General features: G+C 45.8%; 1 protein-coding gene across 2 annotated transcripts in view; it reads right to left on the bottom strand.

The window, feature by feature from the left end:
* DNAH7 (dynein axonemal heavy chain 7) overlaps positions 1-22,222 on the bottom strand; it is a 918,640-nt gene that overhangs the window by 273,339 nt on the left and 623,079 nt on the right. For both annotated transcript variants that reach the window (XM_083153498.1, XM_083153497.1), the window contains one exon: positions 482-650. In XM_083153498.1, the coding sequence (XP_083009624.1) occupies positions 482-650 (169 nt within the window). The remainder of the gene's footprint in view (positions 1-481; positions 651-22,222) is intronic.

Below are 22,222 nucleotides of genomic sequence, written 5' to 3' on the forward strand. Positions count from 1 at the left end.
CATTAGCATATGGGAAAGCCCAGCGTTTTATGGGTGTTCCCATGAAAACGCTGGGCGTTCTCATGCTAATGTGGCCGTAACGGACATGCGGGGGACGGGCAGCTGACATCATCAGATGTCAGCTGCCTGCTCACTTCCCCCGAGCATACACGTATATGTAAGGTTGCTCAGAACAACCTTACATGTGTGCACCTTCCACATCTTTCGATGGTAAGCGACCATCAAAAGATGTGGGTGTTCCCCCGCAGGCTGTGAATGGATGTTTATGTAAAACATCCATTTGCAGCGAGTGCGAATGTACGCACCTTGTGAATGGTGGGCCAGCGTACCACCATTCGCAAGGTGGGATCTGGTTCACTCGCAAGGATGCAAATTCGCATCTGAACGAATGAACCAGAATAACCCCCAATAAGTAGATCTCCTGTCAAACTGTCATTTTTCAAACACATGATTTACTTTACTGAGTATTTATTGCTTTTACCTGCTGGTCCCATGGCACACATGATTTGTAGGTCAATTATCTTGATCATAGAACAATCTTTCAGATCATACCAGTTCCAATGGTCTAACCACTGACGAAGCAATTCTACAGGTGGTTGAGCACCATATACCTCTCGGGCTGGCATGTTCACATCGTCAACAAATATAACCTATAGACAAATACATAATTACATAATGTAAACTTACAGTAAGGCTGTAAAATTATGATTGAGAGGACTATAAAAGTAAATTCAAGTTGTTGTTTTATTCGGGGTTTTTTTATTATGTAGTTTTACATTTAAAAACACTTTGAATACAAATTAATGAAGCCTAGCAGTGTATTATATAAAAATAAGTACTGTACTTTAATAACGGCACATAAAAGAGAACAAGGAAAATATTTGCAAGAGGTATCAGCTACCCAGGGTATCTAGGTTCACATACCAATACTAGATTGTGATTATTATTTTTTTTTAACTACAATTCTCTATATATGGTATGCTGTGATTTTTATTACTGCTGTTTTATATTACAGAGAGCATTGCTTGCAATGAACATACTATACAGCTGAGCTAAGTAAGCAAGCTGAAGTACACATGACCAAACACCATTCTAGAAAGTAGGCTTGTCTCCTGTATCCTACCTACGGGATATACATGGATGACTGGTGTTTGGGATGGTGGCGTTCAGAACACTGATGCCAGTATCCCGAAGGAGGGAATTTCCAATAGGGGTCAGGTTAGTATTCTTATCCTACCCCTGCCCCCAACTCTTCCAACAACCTAACCCTAAACTTCCCCTGCAGTCTGACCCTATCCTTCCACTGCTAAAGCTTAACCCTAATACCCACATCCTGCCACCTAAACCCCCTTCCGCAGCCTAACCCTTAGTCCACCCTTGTACCTAAACATAACCCTCATCCCTTTCCCAGCCTAACCCTTCCCAGCATACTTAGGTTTAGCAACCCAGCGCCGACATCTTTACAGACATTGGGCCTTATTTTGGTTCATTCTTTCTGACAAAATCCTTCTTAGATGGGCAAAACCATGTGCACTGCAGGTGGGGCAGGTGTTACTTGTGCAGAGAGAATTAGATTTGGGTGGGGTTTTACTTCAAAGTGAGATCTATATTGCAGTGTAAAAATAAAGCAGTCAGTATTTTCCCTGCACAGAAACAAAATAACTCATGCAAATCTAATTCTCTCTGCGCATGTTACATCTGCCCCCCCTGCAGTGCACATGGTTTTGTCCATCTAAGAAGGATTTTGTCAGAAAGAATGAACCAAAATAAGGCCCATTGAGTGGTGGTAGTTGGGATGCTGCAGTCAGCATTGTGAATGCATCCCCTACCTACTACTAGGGGCGTTACAATGGGACTGGCTTGAACTTGTGTGTCACCTTAGGGGTGAGACAAAAGTGCTTACCCCCTTTGAGTGACAGGAGCTGGGTGCTTCACTGTAACATTACATGCAAAACCCAACTCCAGTCACTGTGTAAGAACCAGCACTATACACAGCTCGATACCGGGGGCAGCCCGCATATCCAGGACCACTGGAGTGACGAAAATGGGAATTCAGGCTTTAAGGACACTTCCCCTACCAAAGAGACCACACCCTACTGCCTACTACCAAGAGAAATAGGTATGACAAGGGACACAACATGATTCTCAGAGAATTGCACCGTCTTCAGAATTCTGAGATTCATGGCATTCTGCCATGGGGCTGTGCCTAATGATAAGAAACACTTGGCCCCATCCCCTCCAGTGAACAAGTGCATCTTCTCTCCAAAAGTTCTAATGATGGAGAAAAATTTAAGCTGGCAGTTATGTCCATCAATATTAATTTTATTCCTCTTTTATTTTATTTTCAAATACTGTACAAAGCTCTTTGTAATAATTAAATATTTTCCCTTTATAGGGGGTATGCAATGTGCCGCCACTATTTCCAATGTGTCTTTAGCGACAGCATTGAAGCAGGATCACGTCAGAACGGGCCTGACTTTAGAAGCTGTCAGGCCCGTTCTGCCGATAACAGCGAGGATTGTCACGATCCCAGCCGCAGATCACCAATCCACGGCCGTTTTCACGGCCACGTCCCCTTTGCAGCAGGTGGGACATTGAATCCTGCCTGTTGTTCTGCGGTCGATCAGACCGCAAACGGGACAGGAACACGGCTGTCGGCGGGGATCGACAGTCGTGATCCCAGATTGCATACCCCCCATTCACAACAATTTTTTTAAATAACAGAAATTAAACATATCACTTTAATCCATATGATTGACCATAGAAATTTTATACAATAGTGGTGCACATGGAAACTACAGTATATTCTCCCACAGTGTTGACCTCATTATTTAGAAGATCAATAAAAATCAGGGAGATTAGAATATTATATTTTCATAGAAGAAAAAGCCTATCATATGAACATAATTTATCATAATTTATCACCAAGCCGTGGTTCTCTTTCTAGCGTGTTCATGCACTTAACTTGGGAGCTCTTATTTATTTGGTTACATAAATAAATATCACATTTCCATATACTGCCATACCTAGGATTCAAATCCCATAACCTACATATATACAGGCAGATGTTCAAATAGTTTAAAAAAATACAAAAGGGGTGGTCCCACTATTCTCACTGCGCCCTGAGCTGCAATAAGAAATAAAACCAAAAAGGGGTAAGTTCAACCCCCCCAAAAAACATGAAGCAACAACAATATAATAATTATTTATAGAGATGAGCGGGTCCGGATCCCCGAGATCCGACAGATCCGAATATCGGGGATCCGGGCCAGATCCGAGCCGGCTCGGGTGTTCCCGCCTGAATTCCGGACCAATAACGAGGCAGAACGTCATCATCGCGCTGTCGGATTCTCGCGGGAGCGGGATCTTATAAAAGACGCACGCGCGCCCGCCATCTTCACTCCAATCTTGGAGAGGGAAGAGGGTGGTTGGGAAGCTCCGTGTGCTCCGTGCTGTGCTCTGTGCCATGTGCTCCGTGACCTGACCTGTGCCCTCACTGCCCTGTGCTGTGCTCCGTGCTCCGTGCTGTGCTCCGTGACCTGCCCTCACTGCCCTGTGCTGTGCTCCGTGCCATGTGCTCCGTGCTGTGCTGTGACCTGTGTTGTAGACTTGTGGCCTGAGCCCTGTAGTGTGATTTAACTAACTAGGTGCTGCAGTGCTCACACGCAGGGGCTGCAGTGTCCACTGTCCAGGGGCTGTCCTGTGGCCCGTGCCCTGATGTGATTTATTTAGCCCTAAGCCCTGTGTTGTGATTTATTTTATTTAGCCCTGAACCCTGTGTTTTTTTTTTGTGATTTAACTAACTCAGTGTTGCAGTGCTCACACACAGGGGCTGCAGTGCTGCTGAGTAGTACACTGTGTACAGGGGCAGCATTAATACAAGGGGCTGTGTCCAGTGTGACGGCCTATATCTTATCCATTGTCCAGTGTCACAAGTCACTCACGACATATATCCTGTGTCCTGTCCTGTGTGACGACTGACGACATATCCTGTGTCCAGTGTGACGACATATATCCTGTGTCGTGCTGCAGTGCTCACACGCAGGGGCTGCAGTGCTGCTGAGTAGTACACTGTGTAGAGGGGCAGCATTAATACAAGGGGCTGTGTCCAGTGTGACGGCCTATATCTTATCCAGTGTCACAAGTCACTCACGACATATATCCTGTGTCCTGTCCTGTGTGACGACTGACGACATATCCTGTGTCCAGTGTGACGACATATATCCTGTGTCCAGTGTGAAGACATATATCCTGTGTCGTGCTGCAGTGCTCACACGCAGGGGCTGCAGTGTCCACTGTCCAGGGGCTGTCCTGTGGCCCGTGCCCTGATGTGATTTATTTAGCCCTAAGCCCTGTGTTGTGATTTATTTTATTTAGCCCTGAACCCTGTGTTTTTTTTTGTGATTTAACTAACTCAGTGCTGCAGTGCTCACACACAGGGGCTGCAGTGCTGCTGAGTAGTACACTGTGTACAGGGGCAGCATTAATACAAGGGGCTGTGTCCAGTGTGACGGCCTATATCTTATCCATTGTCCAGTGTCACAAGTCACTCACGACATATATCCTGTGTCCTGTCCTGTGTGACGACTGACGACATATCCTGTGTCCAGTGTGACGACATATATCCTGTGTCGTGCTGCAGTGCTCACACGCAGGGGCTGCAGTGCTGCTGAGTAGTACACTGTGTACAGGGGCAGCATTAATACAAGGGGCTGTGTCCAGTGTGACGGCCTATATCTTATCCAGTGTCACAAGTCACTCACGACATATATCCTGTGTCCTGTCCTGTGTGACGACTGACGACATATCCTGTGTCCAGTGTGACGACATATATCCTGTGTCCAGTGTGAAGACATATATCCTGTGTCGTGCTGCAGTGCTCACACGCAGGGGCTGCAGTGTCCACTGTCCAGGGGCTGTCCTGTGGCCCGTGCCCTGATGTGATTTATTTAGCCCTAAGCCCTGTGTTTAGCCCTGAACCCTTTGTTTTTTTTGCGATTTAACTAACTAACTCAGTGCTGCAGTGCTCACACACAGGGGCTGCAGTGCTGCTGAGTAGTACACTGTGTACAGGGGCAGCATTAATACAAGGGGCTGTGTCCAGTGTGACGGCCTATATCTTATCCATTGTCCAGTGTCACAAGTCACTCACGACATATATCCTGTGTCCTGTCCTGTGTGACGACTGACGACATATCCTGTGTCCAGTGTGACGACATATATCCTGTGTCCAGTGTGAAGACATATATCCTGTGTCGTGCTGCAGTGCTCACACGCAGGGGCTGCAGTGTCCACTGTCCAGGGGCTGTCCTGTGGCCCGTGCCCTGATGTGATTTATTTAGCCCTAAGCCCTGTGTTGTGATTTATTTTATTTAGCCCTGAACCCTGTGTTTTTTTTTGTGATTTAACTAACTCAGTGCTGCAGTGCTCACACACAGGGGCTGCAGTGCTGCTGAGTAGTACACTGTGTACAGGGGCAGCATTAATACAAGGGGCTGTGTCCAGTGTGACGGCCTATATCTTATCCATTGTCCAGTGTCACAAGTCACTCACGACATATATCCTGTGTCCTGTCCTGTGTGACGACTGACGACATATCCTGTGTCCAGTGTGACGACATATATCCTGTGTCGTGCTGCAGTGCTCACACGCAGGGGCTGCAGTGCTGCTGAGTAGTACACTGTGTACAGGGGCAGCATTAATACAAGGGGCTGTGTCCAGTGTGACGGCCTATATCTTATCCAGTGTCACAAGTCACTCACGACATATATCCTGTGTCCTGTCCTGTGTGACGACTGACGACATATCCTGTGTCCAGTGTGACGACATATATCCTGTGTCCAGTGTGAAGACATATATCCTGTGTCGTGCTGCAGTGCTCACACGCAGGGGCTGCAGTGTCCACTGTCCAGGGGCTGTCCTGTGGCCCGTGCCCTGATGTGATTTATTTAGCCCTAAGCCCTGTGTTGTGATTTATTTTATTTAGCCCTGAACCCTGTGTTTTTTTTTGTGATTTAACTAACTCAGTGCTGCAGTGCTCACACACAGGGGCTGCAGTGCTGCTGAGTAGTACACTGTGTACAGGGGCAGCATTAATACAAGGGGCTGTGTCCAGTGTGACGGCCTATATCTTATCCATTGTCCAGTGTCACAAGTCACTCACGACATATATCCTGTGTCCTGTCCTGTGTGACGACTGACGACATATCCTGTGTCCAGTGTGACGACATATATCCTGTGTCGTGCTGCAGTGCTCACACGCAGGGGCTGCAGTGTCCACTGTCCAGGGGCTGTCCTGTGGCCCGTGCCCTGATGTGATTTATTTAGCCCTAAGCCCTGTGTTTAGCCCTGAACCCTTTGTTTTTTTTGTGATTTAACTAACTAACTCAGTGCTGCAGTGCTCACACACAGGGGCTGCAGTGCTGCTGAGTAGTACACTGTGTACAGGGGCAGCATTAATACAAGGGGCTGTGTCCAGTGTGACGGCCTATATCTTATCCATTGTCCAGTGTCACGAGTCACTCACGACATATATCCTGTGTCCTGTCCTGTGTGACGACTGACGACATATCCTGTGTCCAGTGTGACGACATGTATCCTGTGTCCACTGTGACGACATATATCCATTGTCCAGTGTGACGACATATATCCTGTGTCCAGTGTGACGACATATATCCTGTGTCCAGTGTGACGACATATATCCTGTGTCCAGCGTAACATATATCCATTGTCCAGTGTGACGACATATATCCAGTGTCAAGTGTGACGACATATATCCAGTGTCCAGTGTGACGACATATATCCTGTGTCCAGTGTGACGACATATATCCTGTGTCCAGTGTCACAAGTCACTCACGACATATATCCTGTGTCCTGTCCTGTGTGACGACTGACGACATATCCTGTGTCCAGTGTGACGACATATATCCTGTGTCCAGTGTGAAGACATATATCCTGTGTCGTGCTGCAGTGCTCACACGCAGGGGCTGCAGTGTCCACTGTCCAGGGGCTGTCCTGTGGCCCGTGCCCTGATGTGATTTATTTAGCCCTAAGCCCTGTGTTTAGCCCTGAACCCTTTGTTTTTTTTGTGATTTAACTAACTAACTCAGTGCTGCAGTGCTCACACACAGGGGCTGCAGTGCTGCTGAGTAGTACACTGTGTACAGGGGCAGCATTAATACAAGGGGCTGTGTCCAGTGTGACGGCCTATATCTTATCCATTGTCCAGTGTCACAAGTCACTCACGACATATATCCTGTGTCCTGTCCTGTGTGACGACTGACGACATATCCTGTGTCCAGTGTGACGACATATATCCTGTGTCGTGCTGCAGTGCTCACACGCAGGGGCTGCAGTGTCCACTGTCCAGGGGCTGTCCTGTGGCCCGTGCCCTGATGTGATTTATTTAGCCCTAAGCCCTGTGTTTAGCCCTGAACCCTTTGTTTTTTGTGTGATTTAACTAACTAACTCAGTGCTGCAGTGCTCACACACAGGGGCTGCAGTGCTGCTGAGTAGTACACTGTGTACAGGGGCAGCATTAATACAAGGGGCTGTGTCCAGTGTGACGGCCTATATCTTATCCATTGTCCAGTGTCACAAGTCACTCACGACATATATCCTGTGTCCTGTCCTGTGTGACGACTGACGACATATCCTGTGTCCAGTGTGACGACATATATCCTGTGTCCAGTGTGAAGACATATATCCTGTGTCGTGCTGCAGTGCTCACACGCAGGGGCTGCAGTGTCCACTGTCCAGGGGCTGTCCTGTGGCCCGTGCCCTGATGTGATTTATTTAGCCCTAAGCCCTGTGTTTAGCCCTGAACCCTTTGTTTTATTTGTGATTTAACTAACTAACTCAGTGCTGCAGTGCTCACACACAGGGGCTGCAGTGCTGCTGAGTAGTACACTGTGTACAGGGGCAGCATTAATACAAGGGGCTGTGTCCAGTGTGACGGCCTATATCTTATCCATTGTCCAGTGTCACAAGTCACTCACGACATATATCCTGTGTCCTGTCCTGTGTGACGACTGATGACATATCCTGTGTCCAGTGTGACGACATATATCCTGTGTCCAGTGTGAAGACATATATCCTGTGTCGTGCTGCAGTGCTCACACGCAGGGGCTGCAGTGTCCACTGTCCAGGGGCTGTCCTGTGGCCCGTGCCCTGATGTGATTTATTTAGCCCTAAGCCCTGTGTTTAGCCCTGAACCCTTTGTTTTTTTTTGTGATTTAACTAACTAACTCAGTGCTGCAGTGCTCACACACAGGGGCTGCAGTGCTGCTGAGTAGTACACTGTGTACAGGGGCAGCATTAATACAAGGGGCTGTGTCCAGTGTGACGGCCTATATCTTATCCATTGTCCAGTGTCACAAGTCACTCACGACATATATCCTGTGTCCTGTCCTGTGTGACGACTGACGACATATCCTGTGTCCAGTGTGACGACATATATCCTGTGTCCACTGTGACGACATATATCCATTGTCCAGTGTGACGACATATATCCTGTGTCCAGTGTGACGACATATATCCTGTGTCCAGTGTGACGACATATATCCTGTGTCCAGCGTGACATATATCCATTGTCCAGTGTGACGACATATATCCAGTGTCAAGTGTGACGACATATATCCAGTGTCCAGTGTGACGACATATATCCTGTGTCCAGTGTGACGACATATATCCTGTGTCCAGTGTGACGACATATATCCTGTGTCCAGTGTGACGACATATATCCAGTGTCCAGTGTGACGACATATATCCTGTGTCCAGTGTGACGACATATATCCTGTGTCGTGCTGCAGTGCTCACACGCAGGGGCTGCAGTGCTGCTGAGTAGTACACTGTGTACAGGGGCAGCATTAATACAAGGGGCTGTGTCCAGTGTGACGGCCTATATCTTATCCAGTGTCACAAGTCACTCACGACATATATCCTGTGTCCTGTCCTGTGTGACGACTGACGACATATCCTGTGTCCAGTGTGACGACATATCCTGTGTCCAGTGTGATGACATATATCCTGTGTCCAGTGTGACGACATATATCCTGTGTCCAGTGTGACGACATATATCCAGTGTCCAGTGTGACGACATAAATCCAGTGTCCAGTGTGACGACATATATCCTGTGTAACGGGCTGTGTCGTGCTGCAGTGTCCAGTGACCAGGGGCAGTGTCCAGTGTCACAGGCTGTGTCCAGTGTAAAAAATCAGAAAAATAAAAAAAAGTATTAAAAATTTTTTTTGGGGGGAGGATGATGGAGGAGGAAATAGTGGGAGATCAGCAACCTGATAGAACTTCTGAAGCTGCTACCACCAGTCAGATTCATGATGGCAAGGCCGATGGTCAAAGGCCTAGAGGCCATGTAAAAGCAAAGCAGAAATCAAATTTTACAATGGTCCATAAAAAAAAAATTAAGTCACGTGCGGAGAAAAATAAAATTGGCAATATGCCGTTCACCACACGCAGTGGGAAGGAAAGGCTACGGCCTTGGCCTTTGTTTCTGACTGATGGTACAGCGTCTCAGAAGAATGATGGTAGCCCTTCTGCTACTACAAAAAAAAGAATGAAAGTTTTTAAGACAAAGGCGAGTTCACAAATGTCACAAATCCCAGAGGAGAGTCTAAGTGTGTCCGTGGATGCCATATGTGAGCCGGACCTTTCAAATACTGTTTGTGAAGAGGAGGTTCATTCCACCGTTTGCATGCCCTCTGCAAGTGTGTGCAAGAGCATCCCCAGTCAAGATTTTGACCTGGTTATTGAGGATGCTTCTGAGGAATTGGATGTGGATTCTGTTGGTGAAGCTGGCACAAAGAGGGATGCGGATGATGACGATGTTGGGGATGATGTTGTTTGTTTTAAGGCACCGACGGAGACAGTTGTTGTCCGGGGTGTGGAAAAGCCCATTGTCATGCCAGGGCAAAAGACCAAAAAATCCACCTCGTATGTATGGAATTATTTCTACCCAAATCCGGACAACAACTGTCAAGCCGTGTGTAGCGTTTGCAAAGCTATTGTAAGTAGAGGTAAGGACGTGCAGCACCTTGGGACCTCCTCACTGTTACGGCATTTGCAGCGCATCCATCAGAAGTTTTTGTCAAAAGAAACTGTGAACAAACATGTAGCAGCCCGCCCAGCGTCACCGTCCTGCTCCCCTTTCTCTGTTAAATCCAAGGTCCTGCAATCTCCTCAAACAACTGCATCATCCCCATCCTCAGAGATTATGGGATTGGGAAGTAGTCCTGCACCCAATGTCATGATCCTGACTGAATCCTCTCCTATCCTGGATTCCTCAGAAGCATCCTTATCAGGTACACCTGTTGCTTCTGGTGCTGCTGCTGCTGCTTCAAGGAAAGGGACCAGGAATGCTAGTCCTGATCACTTAGCCAAGCAACTGACTGTAAGTCAATCCTTTGAAAGGGGGATGAAGTATGCCAGCAGTCACCCCGTTGCACAGCGTATTACTGACGCCATAACAACTATGTTGGTAATAGACGTGCGTCCAGTATCCGCAATTAATTCTGTGGGTTTTACCCAGTTGCTAGAGATCCTGTGTCCCCGTTACCAAATTCCATCTGGGTTCCACTTCTCCAGGAAGGCAATACCCAGGCTGTACACGGACATTAAAAAAAGCGTTGTTACTGTCCTTAAAAATGCCTCTGTACCCACTGTCCACTTAACCACGGATATGTGGACAAGCGGAACAGGGCAAACAAAAGACTACATGTCTGTGACTGCTCACTGGGTGGATGTATTGCCTTCAGCAGCAGCACCAACAGCAGCAGCAGCAACATCATCTCCCATTGCTATTCAGAGGCAGGCTACACTGTGTATCACCGGTTTCAGTAAAAGGCACACAGCGGAAAACCTCCTAGAAAAACTACGGGAAGTCATTGCGCAATGGCTTACCCCACTTGGACTCTCCTCGGGATTTGTGGTATCCGACAATGCCACCAATATTGTGAGTGCATTACATGTGGGCGAATTCCAACATGTCCCATGTTTTGCTCACACAGTAAATTTGGTGGTGCACCATTTCTTGAAAAAGGACAGGGGTGTTCAAGAGATGTTGTCCGTTGTTCGGAAAATTTGTGGACATTTTCGCCATTCTGCAAGTGCGTGCAGGAGATTGCAAGACTTGCAAGAAAAGCTAAATTTGCCCTGCCATCAGCTGAAGCAAGAGGTGGTCACGAGGTGGAATTCCACCCTCTATATGCTTCAGCGGATGGAGGAGCAGCAAAAGGCCATCCAAAGCTACACCTCGACCTATGACATAGGGAGAGGAACGGGAATGCACCTGAGCCAAGCTCAGTGGAGAATAATTTCCGTGGTGTGCAAGATCCTGCAGCCCTTTGAGGCTGCTACACGCGAAGTTAGTTCTGACACTGCCAGCTTGAGTCAGGTCATTCCCTTGATAGGTCTTTTGCAGAAGCAGTTGGAGAAATTGAAGGAGGAGTTGAAGTACACTGATTCTGCTAGATATGTTGGGCTAGTGGATCACGCCATTTGTTCCCTTTGCAACGATCCAAGGGTCGCGGATGTCTTACAATCAGATCTTTACATTTTGGGGACAATGCTGGATCCTAGGTTTAAGTCTTACATCGTGTCTTTGTTACCAATGGGAACAAATCTGCAGAGGTGCAAAGACCTCTTGGTCCAAAAATTGTCAGCTGAAGCGGAACGTGGCAGGCGCACAACTTCTCCTTCAATTTCTACCACAGGGGTTGCGAGGAAAAAGCTCAATTTTCCTAGAAGACCGACTGCTATTCAGTCCGGAAATCTATTTGACATCTGGTCCGGACTGAAGGAGCTTCCTAGAATCATGGACACGTCGACTGCCACAGACTATGATGATATCACCATTGAAAGAATGGTGGATGACTACTTTGCTGATAGCATCAATATAGGTATGTCAGACTGTCCATTCCATTACTGGCAGGAAAAAAAGGCAATGTGGCATCCTTTGCACAAACTGGCTTTGCTTTATTTAAGTTGTCCACCCTCCAGTGTCTATTCTGAGAGAGTCTTCAGCGCAGCTGGGAACCTTGTTAGCGATCGGCGTAGGAGGTTACTTCCACAAAACGTGGAGAAGATGCTCTTCATAAAAATGAATTTCAAATTCCACGAACTGGACCTCCTTCGCCAACACTTACGTCCTCCTACTGCACACAGTCCTCCTGTATTGGTTGATTCCAGCGACGACGAATTAATTGTGTGTCAAGAAGAGGATGAGGCTGAGGAATCTGACGCTGAGGATGACCTCTTGTAAAGCCAGTTTGTGCAATGCCCATTGCCTTTTATTTTTCGTGGGGGCCCAAACAAACCAATCATTTCAGCCACAGTTGACAGTCCCTCCCGCTGCAGTCCCTGTCGCTGAAATGATTGGTTTGTTAAACTGTGCATGTCCTGTATTCAACATAAGGGTGGGTGGGAGGGCCCAAGGACAATGTCATCTTGCACCTCTTTCTGCGTCGTTTTGTTGGCTGTTGTAGCGTACTAATTTTTTTACCTCTTTGGTGGATGAATGTTGGGGAGATGGGTGATTTCTCTCTCCACATCATCTATTATGGATGAAAATATGTCCTCATGGACATCCATGGTCTCATCCATTCCTATCGTACTTCTTTTTTGGATGGGATGTCCCGGATGGATGGCTGGGTGGCAGGGCCCCAGCAAATCTTTTTCTTGCACCTCTTTCTGCGTCATTTGTTGGCTCTTTGTAGCGTCCTAAATTTTTAAATCTTTGATGGATGAATGGTGGGGAGATGGGTGGTGTCTTTCTCCACATCATCTATTATGGATGAAAATATGTCCTCATGGACATCCATGGTCTTATCCCTTCCTATCGTACTTTTTGGATAGGATGTCCCGGATGGATGGATGGCTGGGTGGCAGGGCCCCAGCAAATCTTTTTCTTGCACCTCTTTCTGCGTCATTTGTTGGCTCTTTGTAGCGTCCTAAATTTTTAAATCTTTGATGGATGAATGGTGGGGAGATGGGTGGTGTCTTTCTCCACATCATCTATTATGGATGAAAATATGTCCTCATGGACATCCATGGTCTTATCCCTTCCTATCGTACTTCTTTTTGGATAGGATGTCCCGGATGGATGGATGGCTGGGTGGCAGGGCCCCAGCAAATCTTTTTCTTGCACCTCTTTCTGCGTCATTTGTTGGCTCTTTGTAGCGTCCTAAATTTTTAAATCTTTGATGGATGAATGGTGGGGAGATGGGTGGTGTCTTTCTCCACATCATCTATTATGGATGAAAATATGTCCTCATGGACATCCATGGTCTTATCCCTTCCTATCGTACTTCTTTTTGGATAGGATGTCCCGGATGGATGGATGGCTGGGTGGGTGGCAGGGCCCCAGCAAATCTTTTTCTTGCACCTCTTTCTGCGTCATTTGTTGGCTCTTTGTAGCGTCCTAAATTTTTAAATCTTTGATGGATGAATGGTGGGGAGATGGGTGGTGTCTTTCTCCACATCATCTATTATGGATGAAAATATGTCCTCATGGACATCCATGGTCTTATCCCTTCCTATCGTACTTCTTTTTGGATAGGATGTCCCGGATGGATGGATGGCTGGGTGGGTGGCAGGGCCCCAGCAAATCTTTTTCTTGCACCTCTTTCTGCGTCATTTGTTGGCTCTTTGTAGCGTCCTAAATTTTTAAATCTTTGATGGATGAATGGTGGGGAGATGGGTGGTGTCTTTCTCCACATCATCTATTATGGATGAAAATATGTCCTCATGGACATCCATGGTCTTATCCCTTCCTATCATACTTTTTGGATAGGATGTCCCGGATGGATGAATGGCTGGGTGGCAGGGCCCCAGCAAATCTTTTTCTTGCACCTCTTTCTGCGTCATTTGTTGGCTCTTTGTAGCGTCATAAATTTTTAAATCTTTGATGGATGAATGGTGGGGAGATGGGTGATTCGCTCTCCACCCCATCCATAATGGATGAAAACATGTCCTCAGGGACATCCATGGTCTTATTCATTCCTAGACCGAGTGCGTGGCTTCGGGAGGAACACACGTGATTTGGTGAAGTGGTGAGGGAGGTAAGGGAAAACACACCTAGCCAGCCAGCTCAAACAAATTAACCTTAGCGGTGAATTGGGTGACAGATGTAGCAGACTAATTGACCCTACTACATAGATAGCGGTCTATAAGGGTAGACCTATATAGGGATCTCCTAACCTGGGGTCCTAGAGAGGTGGAGGCCACCAATTACCCCACCCCTGCCACCAATTACCCCACCCCCCTCCACCCATTAGGTGATGGATGAAGAGGCAACTGGTAATGCTCCCAGCGTTCAGAAACCACGTGACCTCACGCCAGATAGGGGTCTTGTTAGATATTAAACTGATATAATCAGATACTACCTTGCAGACTAAATAAGTGCTGCACGAAACGCCCACTGCTCCTTGGCTGAACATGAGGAAGAGTGCTCAATCAAGCCAAACAGGGGTTTTGGTACTTGATTGGATCTTCTACCAGAGGAGCGCAGCTACTAGTATAGCTTTGAACGAAGATCGGTCCTTCTCTATTGGGGAAGAATAGATGTCATCAGTGACATCCAGAGTATATCCTCCTTTTGGGATAGTATGGATGGATTGATAAATGTTTGGGAAGAAGTAGTCCCAACAGCTGCTGATGGTCAGTGTACTAGACCAAGTGCGTGCCTTCGGGAGGAACACATGTAATGTGGTGAAGTGGTGAGGGAGGAAATGGAAAACGTACGCCTAGCCTGTCTGATCAAGTTTGATAAGGAGGTATCTTCACAAACCACGTGACCTCACGCCAGATAGGGGTCTTGTTAGATATTAAACTGATATAATCAGATACTACCTTGCAGACTAAATAAGTGCTGCACGAAACGCCCACTGCTCCTTGGCTGAACATGAGGAAGAGTGCTCAATCAAGCCAAACAGGGGTTTTGGTACTTGATTGGATCTTCTACCAGAGGAGCGCAGCTACTAGTATAGCTTTGAACGAAGATCGGTCCTTCTCTATTGGGGAAGAATAGATGTCATCAGTGACATCCAGAGTATATCCTCCTTTTGGGATAGTATGGATGGATTGATAAATGTTTGGGAAGAAGTAGTCCCAACAGCTGCTGATGGTCAGTGTACTAGACCAAGTGCGTGCCTTCGGGAGGAACACATGTAATGTGGTGAAGTGGTGAGGGAGGAAATGGAAAACGTACGCCTAGCCTGTCTGATCAAGTTTGATAAGGAGGTATCTTCACAAACCACGTGACCTCACGCCAGATAGGGGTCTTGTTAGATATTAAACTAATCAAATGTTCTCTTCTCTTGCTAATGGTGTGGAGGTTCTAAAAGAGGAGTGCAGCTACAAGGGGGGGGGGGGGTTATTAAACTGCCACAATGTCTGCCCCTGTAGTGCTGCTCTGCTTCCGACATGTGCCAGGTTGGAAGTGTAAGGTCCACATGTATGTGATGCCCACTGCTGTCGCCTAGCTTAGTCATCCAGCTACATCGGGATAACCTTATCTACTACAGTAAATGAAAACGATTTTGTGAGCTGTGAAGTGATCAAAATTGTCTAGAAATGAGTGGAAACTAATGTTATTGAGCTCAATAACACTTTAGGGGCAAAAACAGGCCTGAAAACTATTATTTTAGCAATTTTTAGCATTTTTCCAAATAAATCCAGATCCAAAACCAAAACCAAAACCCGCAAGGGTGGTTTTGCCAAACCAATCCAGATCCAAAACACGAAGGGAGATCCAGATCCAAAACCAAAACCCGAAAAAGTGGCCGCCGCACATCTCTAATTATTTATAATCGCGCTCAGTCCATATAATTACATGTCCTGTTGTATTGACACCAGAGTAGATATTCACAAATGTGTCCAAATGTTCTCGTGGTAATTTTTCATATATATATATATAAAAAGAATGAAACAAGAATATAGTGTAGTACTTCTTGATACATAAATATGAAAAGTCAATTTCCCAAGTGATCAAATAGTTCCTTCTGGTAGGGGGTGTGCAATGAGTCCTCTATTTGGATCACCCTCTGTGCAGAGACAATTCAAGGATGCTTAAAGAAAGCTTACATTCAATATACAATGGTCACCCATATAACGGTATCTTTATAAGCTCACATGAATGCTTACTTCTCTCAGGCATTGTATCCTCCCATAATGGTTTCTTTGTTGTATGGTCAAACCAAGGACCAATGTGCCACGCAGACTTAATCTTTTAAAAAAACAGAATTTTTATTTATTTTTAAAATAAGAGTATATTCAGGGAGCATGAGATATAATCTCCCAAATAAAAAATGATAAAACATTAACGCGTTTCAATAAATCTATTTTCTTTTTCAAGGTATACCCCTTGAAAAAGACAAATGATTTGTTGAAACGCGTTGGTGTTTTATCAAAAAGAAAATAAAATTCTTTTTTTTTTTTAAAAGATTAAGTCTGCGTGGCATATTGGTCCTTGGTTTGACCATACAACAAAGAATCCATTATGGGAGGATACAACGCCTGAGAGAAGTAAGCATTCATGTGAGCTTATAAAGATACTGTTATATGGGTGACCATTGTACAGTATATTGAATGTAAGCTTTCTGTAAGCATCCTTGAATTGTCTCTGCACAGAGGGTGGTCCAAATAGAGGACTCATTGCACATCCCCTGGCCTACCAAATTAAATTTTCATATTTATGTATCAAGAAGTACTACGCTATATTCTTGTTTCATTCTTTTTATATAAAAAATTACCACAAGAACAATTGGACACATTTATGAATCTCTACTCTGGTGTCAATTGTTAAAACAGAAATGAACGCATCAATAATTCTATGCTTTTATACACTCTGTTTAAATACTGTTATTATTGCTGCAGCTGGTGTTTGCTTGCTTCAAAAGGTACTAGCTACGGCGTATGGGGCCTACCCTTTGCACTAAGCAGCATGTGTTTGTTAGAAGCAGCAACCATTTTGTCAACTATGACTTGCAGAAAAACCATTATAAAATGGCTGAAGATTCGTGGACGGACGGGAACACGGAAGCGGGCGCTCAGGGTCTGTGACGCGTCACTGGTGAGCGACGCTGCCCTGCACGAGGAGGCTGCGGGAAAAAGACAGACGGTGGCTGGGTGCATCGCGGCCTCGGGGAAGACCTCCGGCACTGCCCGATTGGCAGGAAAACGGAGAGGAACAGACTGGCACGGCATTCAACGACTACTGCTGGATCTCTCCTTCCCCTGAGAACTTCTGCTGAGGGGCGACGGGTTGACGGGGTAAGCACAAACCAAGTTTACTTCCAATCACAGCTGAAATGGTGAGAAGGACTGTGTCATCTATGCATATAACCACACTGGCAGCTACTTAGACTGAGTGTAAAGGAAGGCCAACTGGGCATTAAAAGTATCACCCAAGTGACTATAAAGCTGTGGGAAGTGTATATCATTGAGCATCATTTGTGCCACCCCTCCCCCCCCCCTCTCGTGCACGTTACAGTAAGCGATATATGCAGAGTCAAAACGATAATTGAACACCAGCCAAACAAGTTTGACTATTGACCGCAGCAGGGGTGCAATAGCACCAAAAATCGTATATCCTAATCTCTCTGTCTGCTGAAAGAAGGGAGTGAGTGATTGTGGGATAATATACCTGACTTTTCCGTGCCGGTGGTCCTTTTTTTGTTCTTTTTTTTTTTTTTTTTTTGGTTAAGTTCATATAATCAGTAAAGCTCCTCAGCAAGCATTGCAGGAGAGACTGTGCTACTATAACTATAAATGCTGGCTTTGGAACGCTCTCCTATGATTACGGACTTTTGTCAAGAGCAATAAGAGAAATAACTGAGTCACCCCTTCCTGAGCTAACTGCAAAGCTAGCTTCATAATACAGAGCCGCCTAGATGGGCAAAAGCAGCAATTCTGCGGCAGCGACCCGTTTGGAGCGGTTTGCCCGCTCACAGCCAAACAGCAGTAATGGACAAACACCTGCGTCCACACCAAATAGCACCCCGACCAAAGCAGCTAGCCCCCCAACACCCGACATTTCTTCCCAGCAACTCCTGGAAGCAATCCAGGGTAGCGAGCAAAGATTAACTGAAAAAATGGAAGCCATTCAAATTGATATAACTCAAGTAAAAATCGATGTAAAGGAAGTTAAGGACCGAATAAAAGAAGCTGAAACCCGCATTTCAAATGTAGAGGACAGTAACAACCTGCTTGCGCAGAAAGTTAACCAGCTGGCTACACAAATGCGAGAAATTAAGGACAAAGTGTCTGATATGGAGGGCAGACTGCGCAGATGTAATGTGAGAGTGGTGGGGTTTCCAGAGAAGGAGGAAGGCATGGAGATCATCTCCTTTTTTGAAAAATGGATCAAAGCCAAACTGGGCAATGATAACTTTTCTCAATTCTTTTCTATTGACAGGGCCCATCGAGTGCCGGCCCGGCCTTCACCCCCTGGGGCTCCCCCCCGGACTATAATTATGAAATTTTTACACTATCAGGACAGGGACACTGTCCTTCGCCAAGCAAGGCTGAAAGGCCCGCTGGAGCATAATGGTGTAAGAGTATCATTCTTTCCGGACTTTGCAATAGAAGTTCAAAAGGAACGCGCCAAGTTTCAAGAGGTCAAGAAAAGACTCCGGGAGAAAGGGGTCAAATATTCTATGATCTTTCCTGCAAAATTGAGAGTGGTGACTGAAAACGGTGCAGTGTTTTTCCAGTCTACCAATGAGGCCGCTGCATGGATTGACAAATGGCAGCCCGGTCTAAGCCAACTGGCAAATTGATATTTAGAGTGAATTATTATACTATAATGTGAGAAATTGTCCTGGGGAGCTCACCGTCTTTTTGGTGTGCCGTAGTGTGAGTAGCCTAGGGGTGGTTTAGAGGTGTTATAAGCAGGGATTAGGTATACCAGGGGGGGAAGGTATACAGGGAGGGGGGTGGGGGGAGGGAAGTGGGGGGGAAAGGGTGTTATGTAAGTTTGTATTGTTAGTGTTGTATGTATGTCCATCCAAACCCATTTGGGATAATTGTATTGCATATTTGTGGCCTTGCGGAAATGGCCATTGGTGGATTATGGTCAAATTCCTGCTGAAAGAAATGTCTGGCTTTAGTTAGATGGTGGCAATTCTAGCCTGGAACACCAGAGGCATGAATAATAAAATCAAGCGCTCACTGGTATTAAAACAGGTGAGACAATATAACGCAGATATTACATGCCTTCTGGAAACTCACTTGGTTGGAAACAATCAGAGGGGTTTGAAAAAAGCCTGGGTTGGCTGGATTTTCCACTCATCCTTCACATCCTCATCCAGGGGAGTGTCTATATTAGTAAAAAAATCCCTGCCTTTTGTTTGTAATCGAAAGAGTATCGATCCCTATGGCCGTTATGTTTTTTTAGATTGTACTATATGCTCTAACCAAGTTATACTGTTGGCGATCTACATCCCTCCACCCTTCTCCTATGACGTTTTGAGAATGGCAATAAAGTTTGCGGCAGAAACACCGGAGCTCCCATTAATATGCATCGGGGATTTCAACAACGTCTTAGATGTTGGAAGGGACAGATGGAGTAGATCGCAAACAGGAAATAGTAGGAGTTATAGGGGCTTTGATGCCTTTGTTAGGGATGTTGGGTGGGTGGACGCATGGAGGGTGAGAAACCCGGATGCGGTACAGTATTCCTGTTTCTCATCATCCTTCCAATCTCTTTCAAGGATTGATATGGCACTCATATCACAAGAATTAATGCCTAGGGTGGAGAGGGTATGTTATAAAACCAGGGGTATCTCGGATCACTCCCCAATAGTTATTGTGATTTCAGATAGTAAAACCAGACAAAACGCATTCTGGAAGTTTGATGCCAGATGGCTGGATAAAGTAGATGAAAAAGTGAATCTTCGGGAGCAATGGGAGGAATTTTGGGTTATGAATAAAGGTACAGCAGCCCCGGGGATAATCTGGGACTGCTTTAAAGCAGTCATGAGGGGAGGCTTTAAAAAAGCCATAGGCGAACTTAAAAGAGAAAGTAGGACCAAAAGGCAGGAGCTAGAAAGAGAATGTGATATAGGGGAAGCAGACTATATCCTAAAGAGGGACGATCAATCTAAAAATAAATGGGCCGAAGCCCAGGAGAGATGGCTTAATTATATAAAAGAGGAGAATGTTAGATCTATGTCATATAACTCTCTAATAAGATATGTATCGGCAGATAAATCAGGAAAATTACTAGCGAAAATTGCCCAGGTGGAATCCCCCCCAAATACCATCTCTAAAATACATAATGCAGCGGGAGAGGAGGTATGCGAGAGTAAGGAGATTGTTAACATCTTTGGGGAGTATTTTAAAGGGGTGTATGAGTCCAGAACAAAGTCCAGTCTGGAGGAGACCAGGGTCTATTTGGATGATATAGAGTTACCTAAATTGACCTATGAGGATATGCTGGAACTCGACGCCACTCTTAGTCTACAAGAGGTAATTGATGCTATCAGATCACTCCCATGCGGCAAATCACCGGGTCTTGATGGCTTACCTGCCGAAATTTATAAAAAATATGTGGACATCTTGGCCCCTTTACTTCTTGAAATGTACAATGCTGGCTTTGCCGAAAATAGTTTGCCTAGATCACTGCTAGAGGCAAAAATCGTTGTCTTGCTGAAGGCGGATAAGAATCCACTATTACTAGATTCTTATAGGCCCATTTCCCTAATTGCAACCGAGGCAAAAATCTTGGCCAAAATTTTGGCAATCAGGCTCTATAGATGCATTAACGGGTTGATTTGCGATGACCAAACTGGCTTTATGCCGGGGAAGTCAACGTCAATCAATATTCAAAAACTACAGATGCATCTGCAGGCCACAACCGTGATGCGCCCGCTCCCGGTGGTGATGTCGCTCGACGCCGTCAAGGCATTTGACGCGGTCGAGTGGCATTACCTCTGGGAGGTATTGGGGGCAATGGGGCTTGGACCCAGGTTTATAAAATGGGTACAACTTTTATATTTGGATCCATGCGCTAGAATTAGCGTGAATGGTGATATGTCCTCCCCTTTTTCCCTATCCAGGGGTACGCGCCAGGGATGCCCTTTATCGCCAGCACTGTTTGCGTTGGCGATTGAGCCCCTGGCGTGTATCTTGCGGAAACATCCGGACATACAAGGTTTTGCTACAGGATTAAAGGAGGACGTCGTGGCCCTTTATGCAGACGATCTTCTGGTGTTCCTTGCTGATGGGAGCAAGGCAGCGCCATTAGTAATGAACACTATCAAAGAATTTGGTAATCATTCTGGTTTTAGGGTCAACTGGGCAAAGTCAAGCATATTCTCTGTTAGAAGCAAGGATTCGAACTCTCCCCTAATTAATACCCCGTTGAAATGGGTCAACACCTTCAAATATTTAGGGGTTACGATCTCGCGTGAGGCAGGTGACTATCAGAAGCTAAATTTGGACCCAATTGTGGAATATTTAGTCAATAAAACTAAAAGCTGGGGTAAATTACCCTTGACCACCACAGGAAGAGTTAACTTGATAAAAATGATTGCCCTCCCAAAATTTCTCTACCTATTGAGACACTCGCCTAAATATATACCTGATACCTTCTTCAGAAAGATTAACAGTATTTTGGCTTCCTTTGTCTGGAATAGGGGCCGCGCAAAAATTAGACTAAAAACTCTAATGCGGAAAAAAGACAATGGGGGCCTTGCCCTGCCCAATTTCAAGTTCTATTATATGGCCAGTCAGTTGGCCTCATTAAGGGATTGGGTAGGGCCACTATGTAAGAATGAAGCACTTATAGAAGCTGTATCTCATAACCAAAAGGGGGGAAGGCCTCTGCAAAAATTACTGGCGGGGCATATTTTAAAATCTGATACACCGATTGTAGCACAAGCAGTTAGGGTGTGGAGAGATGCAACTAGGCTAATAGGATTTCAGGACATAGATTATGAATATCCGCTAAATGACCCCCTGTGGATTAAGGAAATTACACAGCTACAAGTGTTGGAGGTATGGGAGCCCTATGGGATCACTACTCTAGGGCAACTCTATGCGCAGAATGTCCTAAAATCCTTTGTACAATTACAGGAGGAGTTTGCGATACCCAAGGGATATTTTTTTAGGTATTTACAGTTGAGGGAAGCGCTGGGTACTCATTTTAAGAGTCGACACCTCGGGTTCGCAGTCTCCCCGTTTAGAGCACTCCTTAATTTGGAGAACA

The sequence above is a fragment of the Crinia signifera genome, chromosome 7, assembly GCF_055691185.1.
Source record: "Crinia signifera chromosome 7, ASM5569118v1, whole genome shotgun sequence".
Taxonomy (NCBI): domain Eukaryota; kingdom Metazoa; phylum Chordata; class Amphibia; order Anura; family Myobatrachidae; genus Crinia; species Crinia signifera.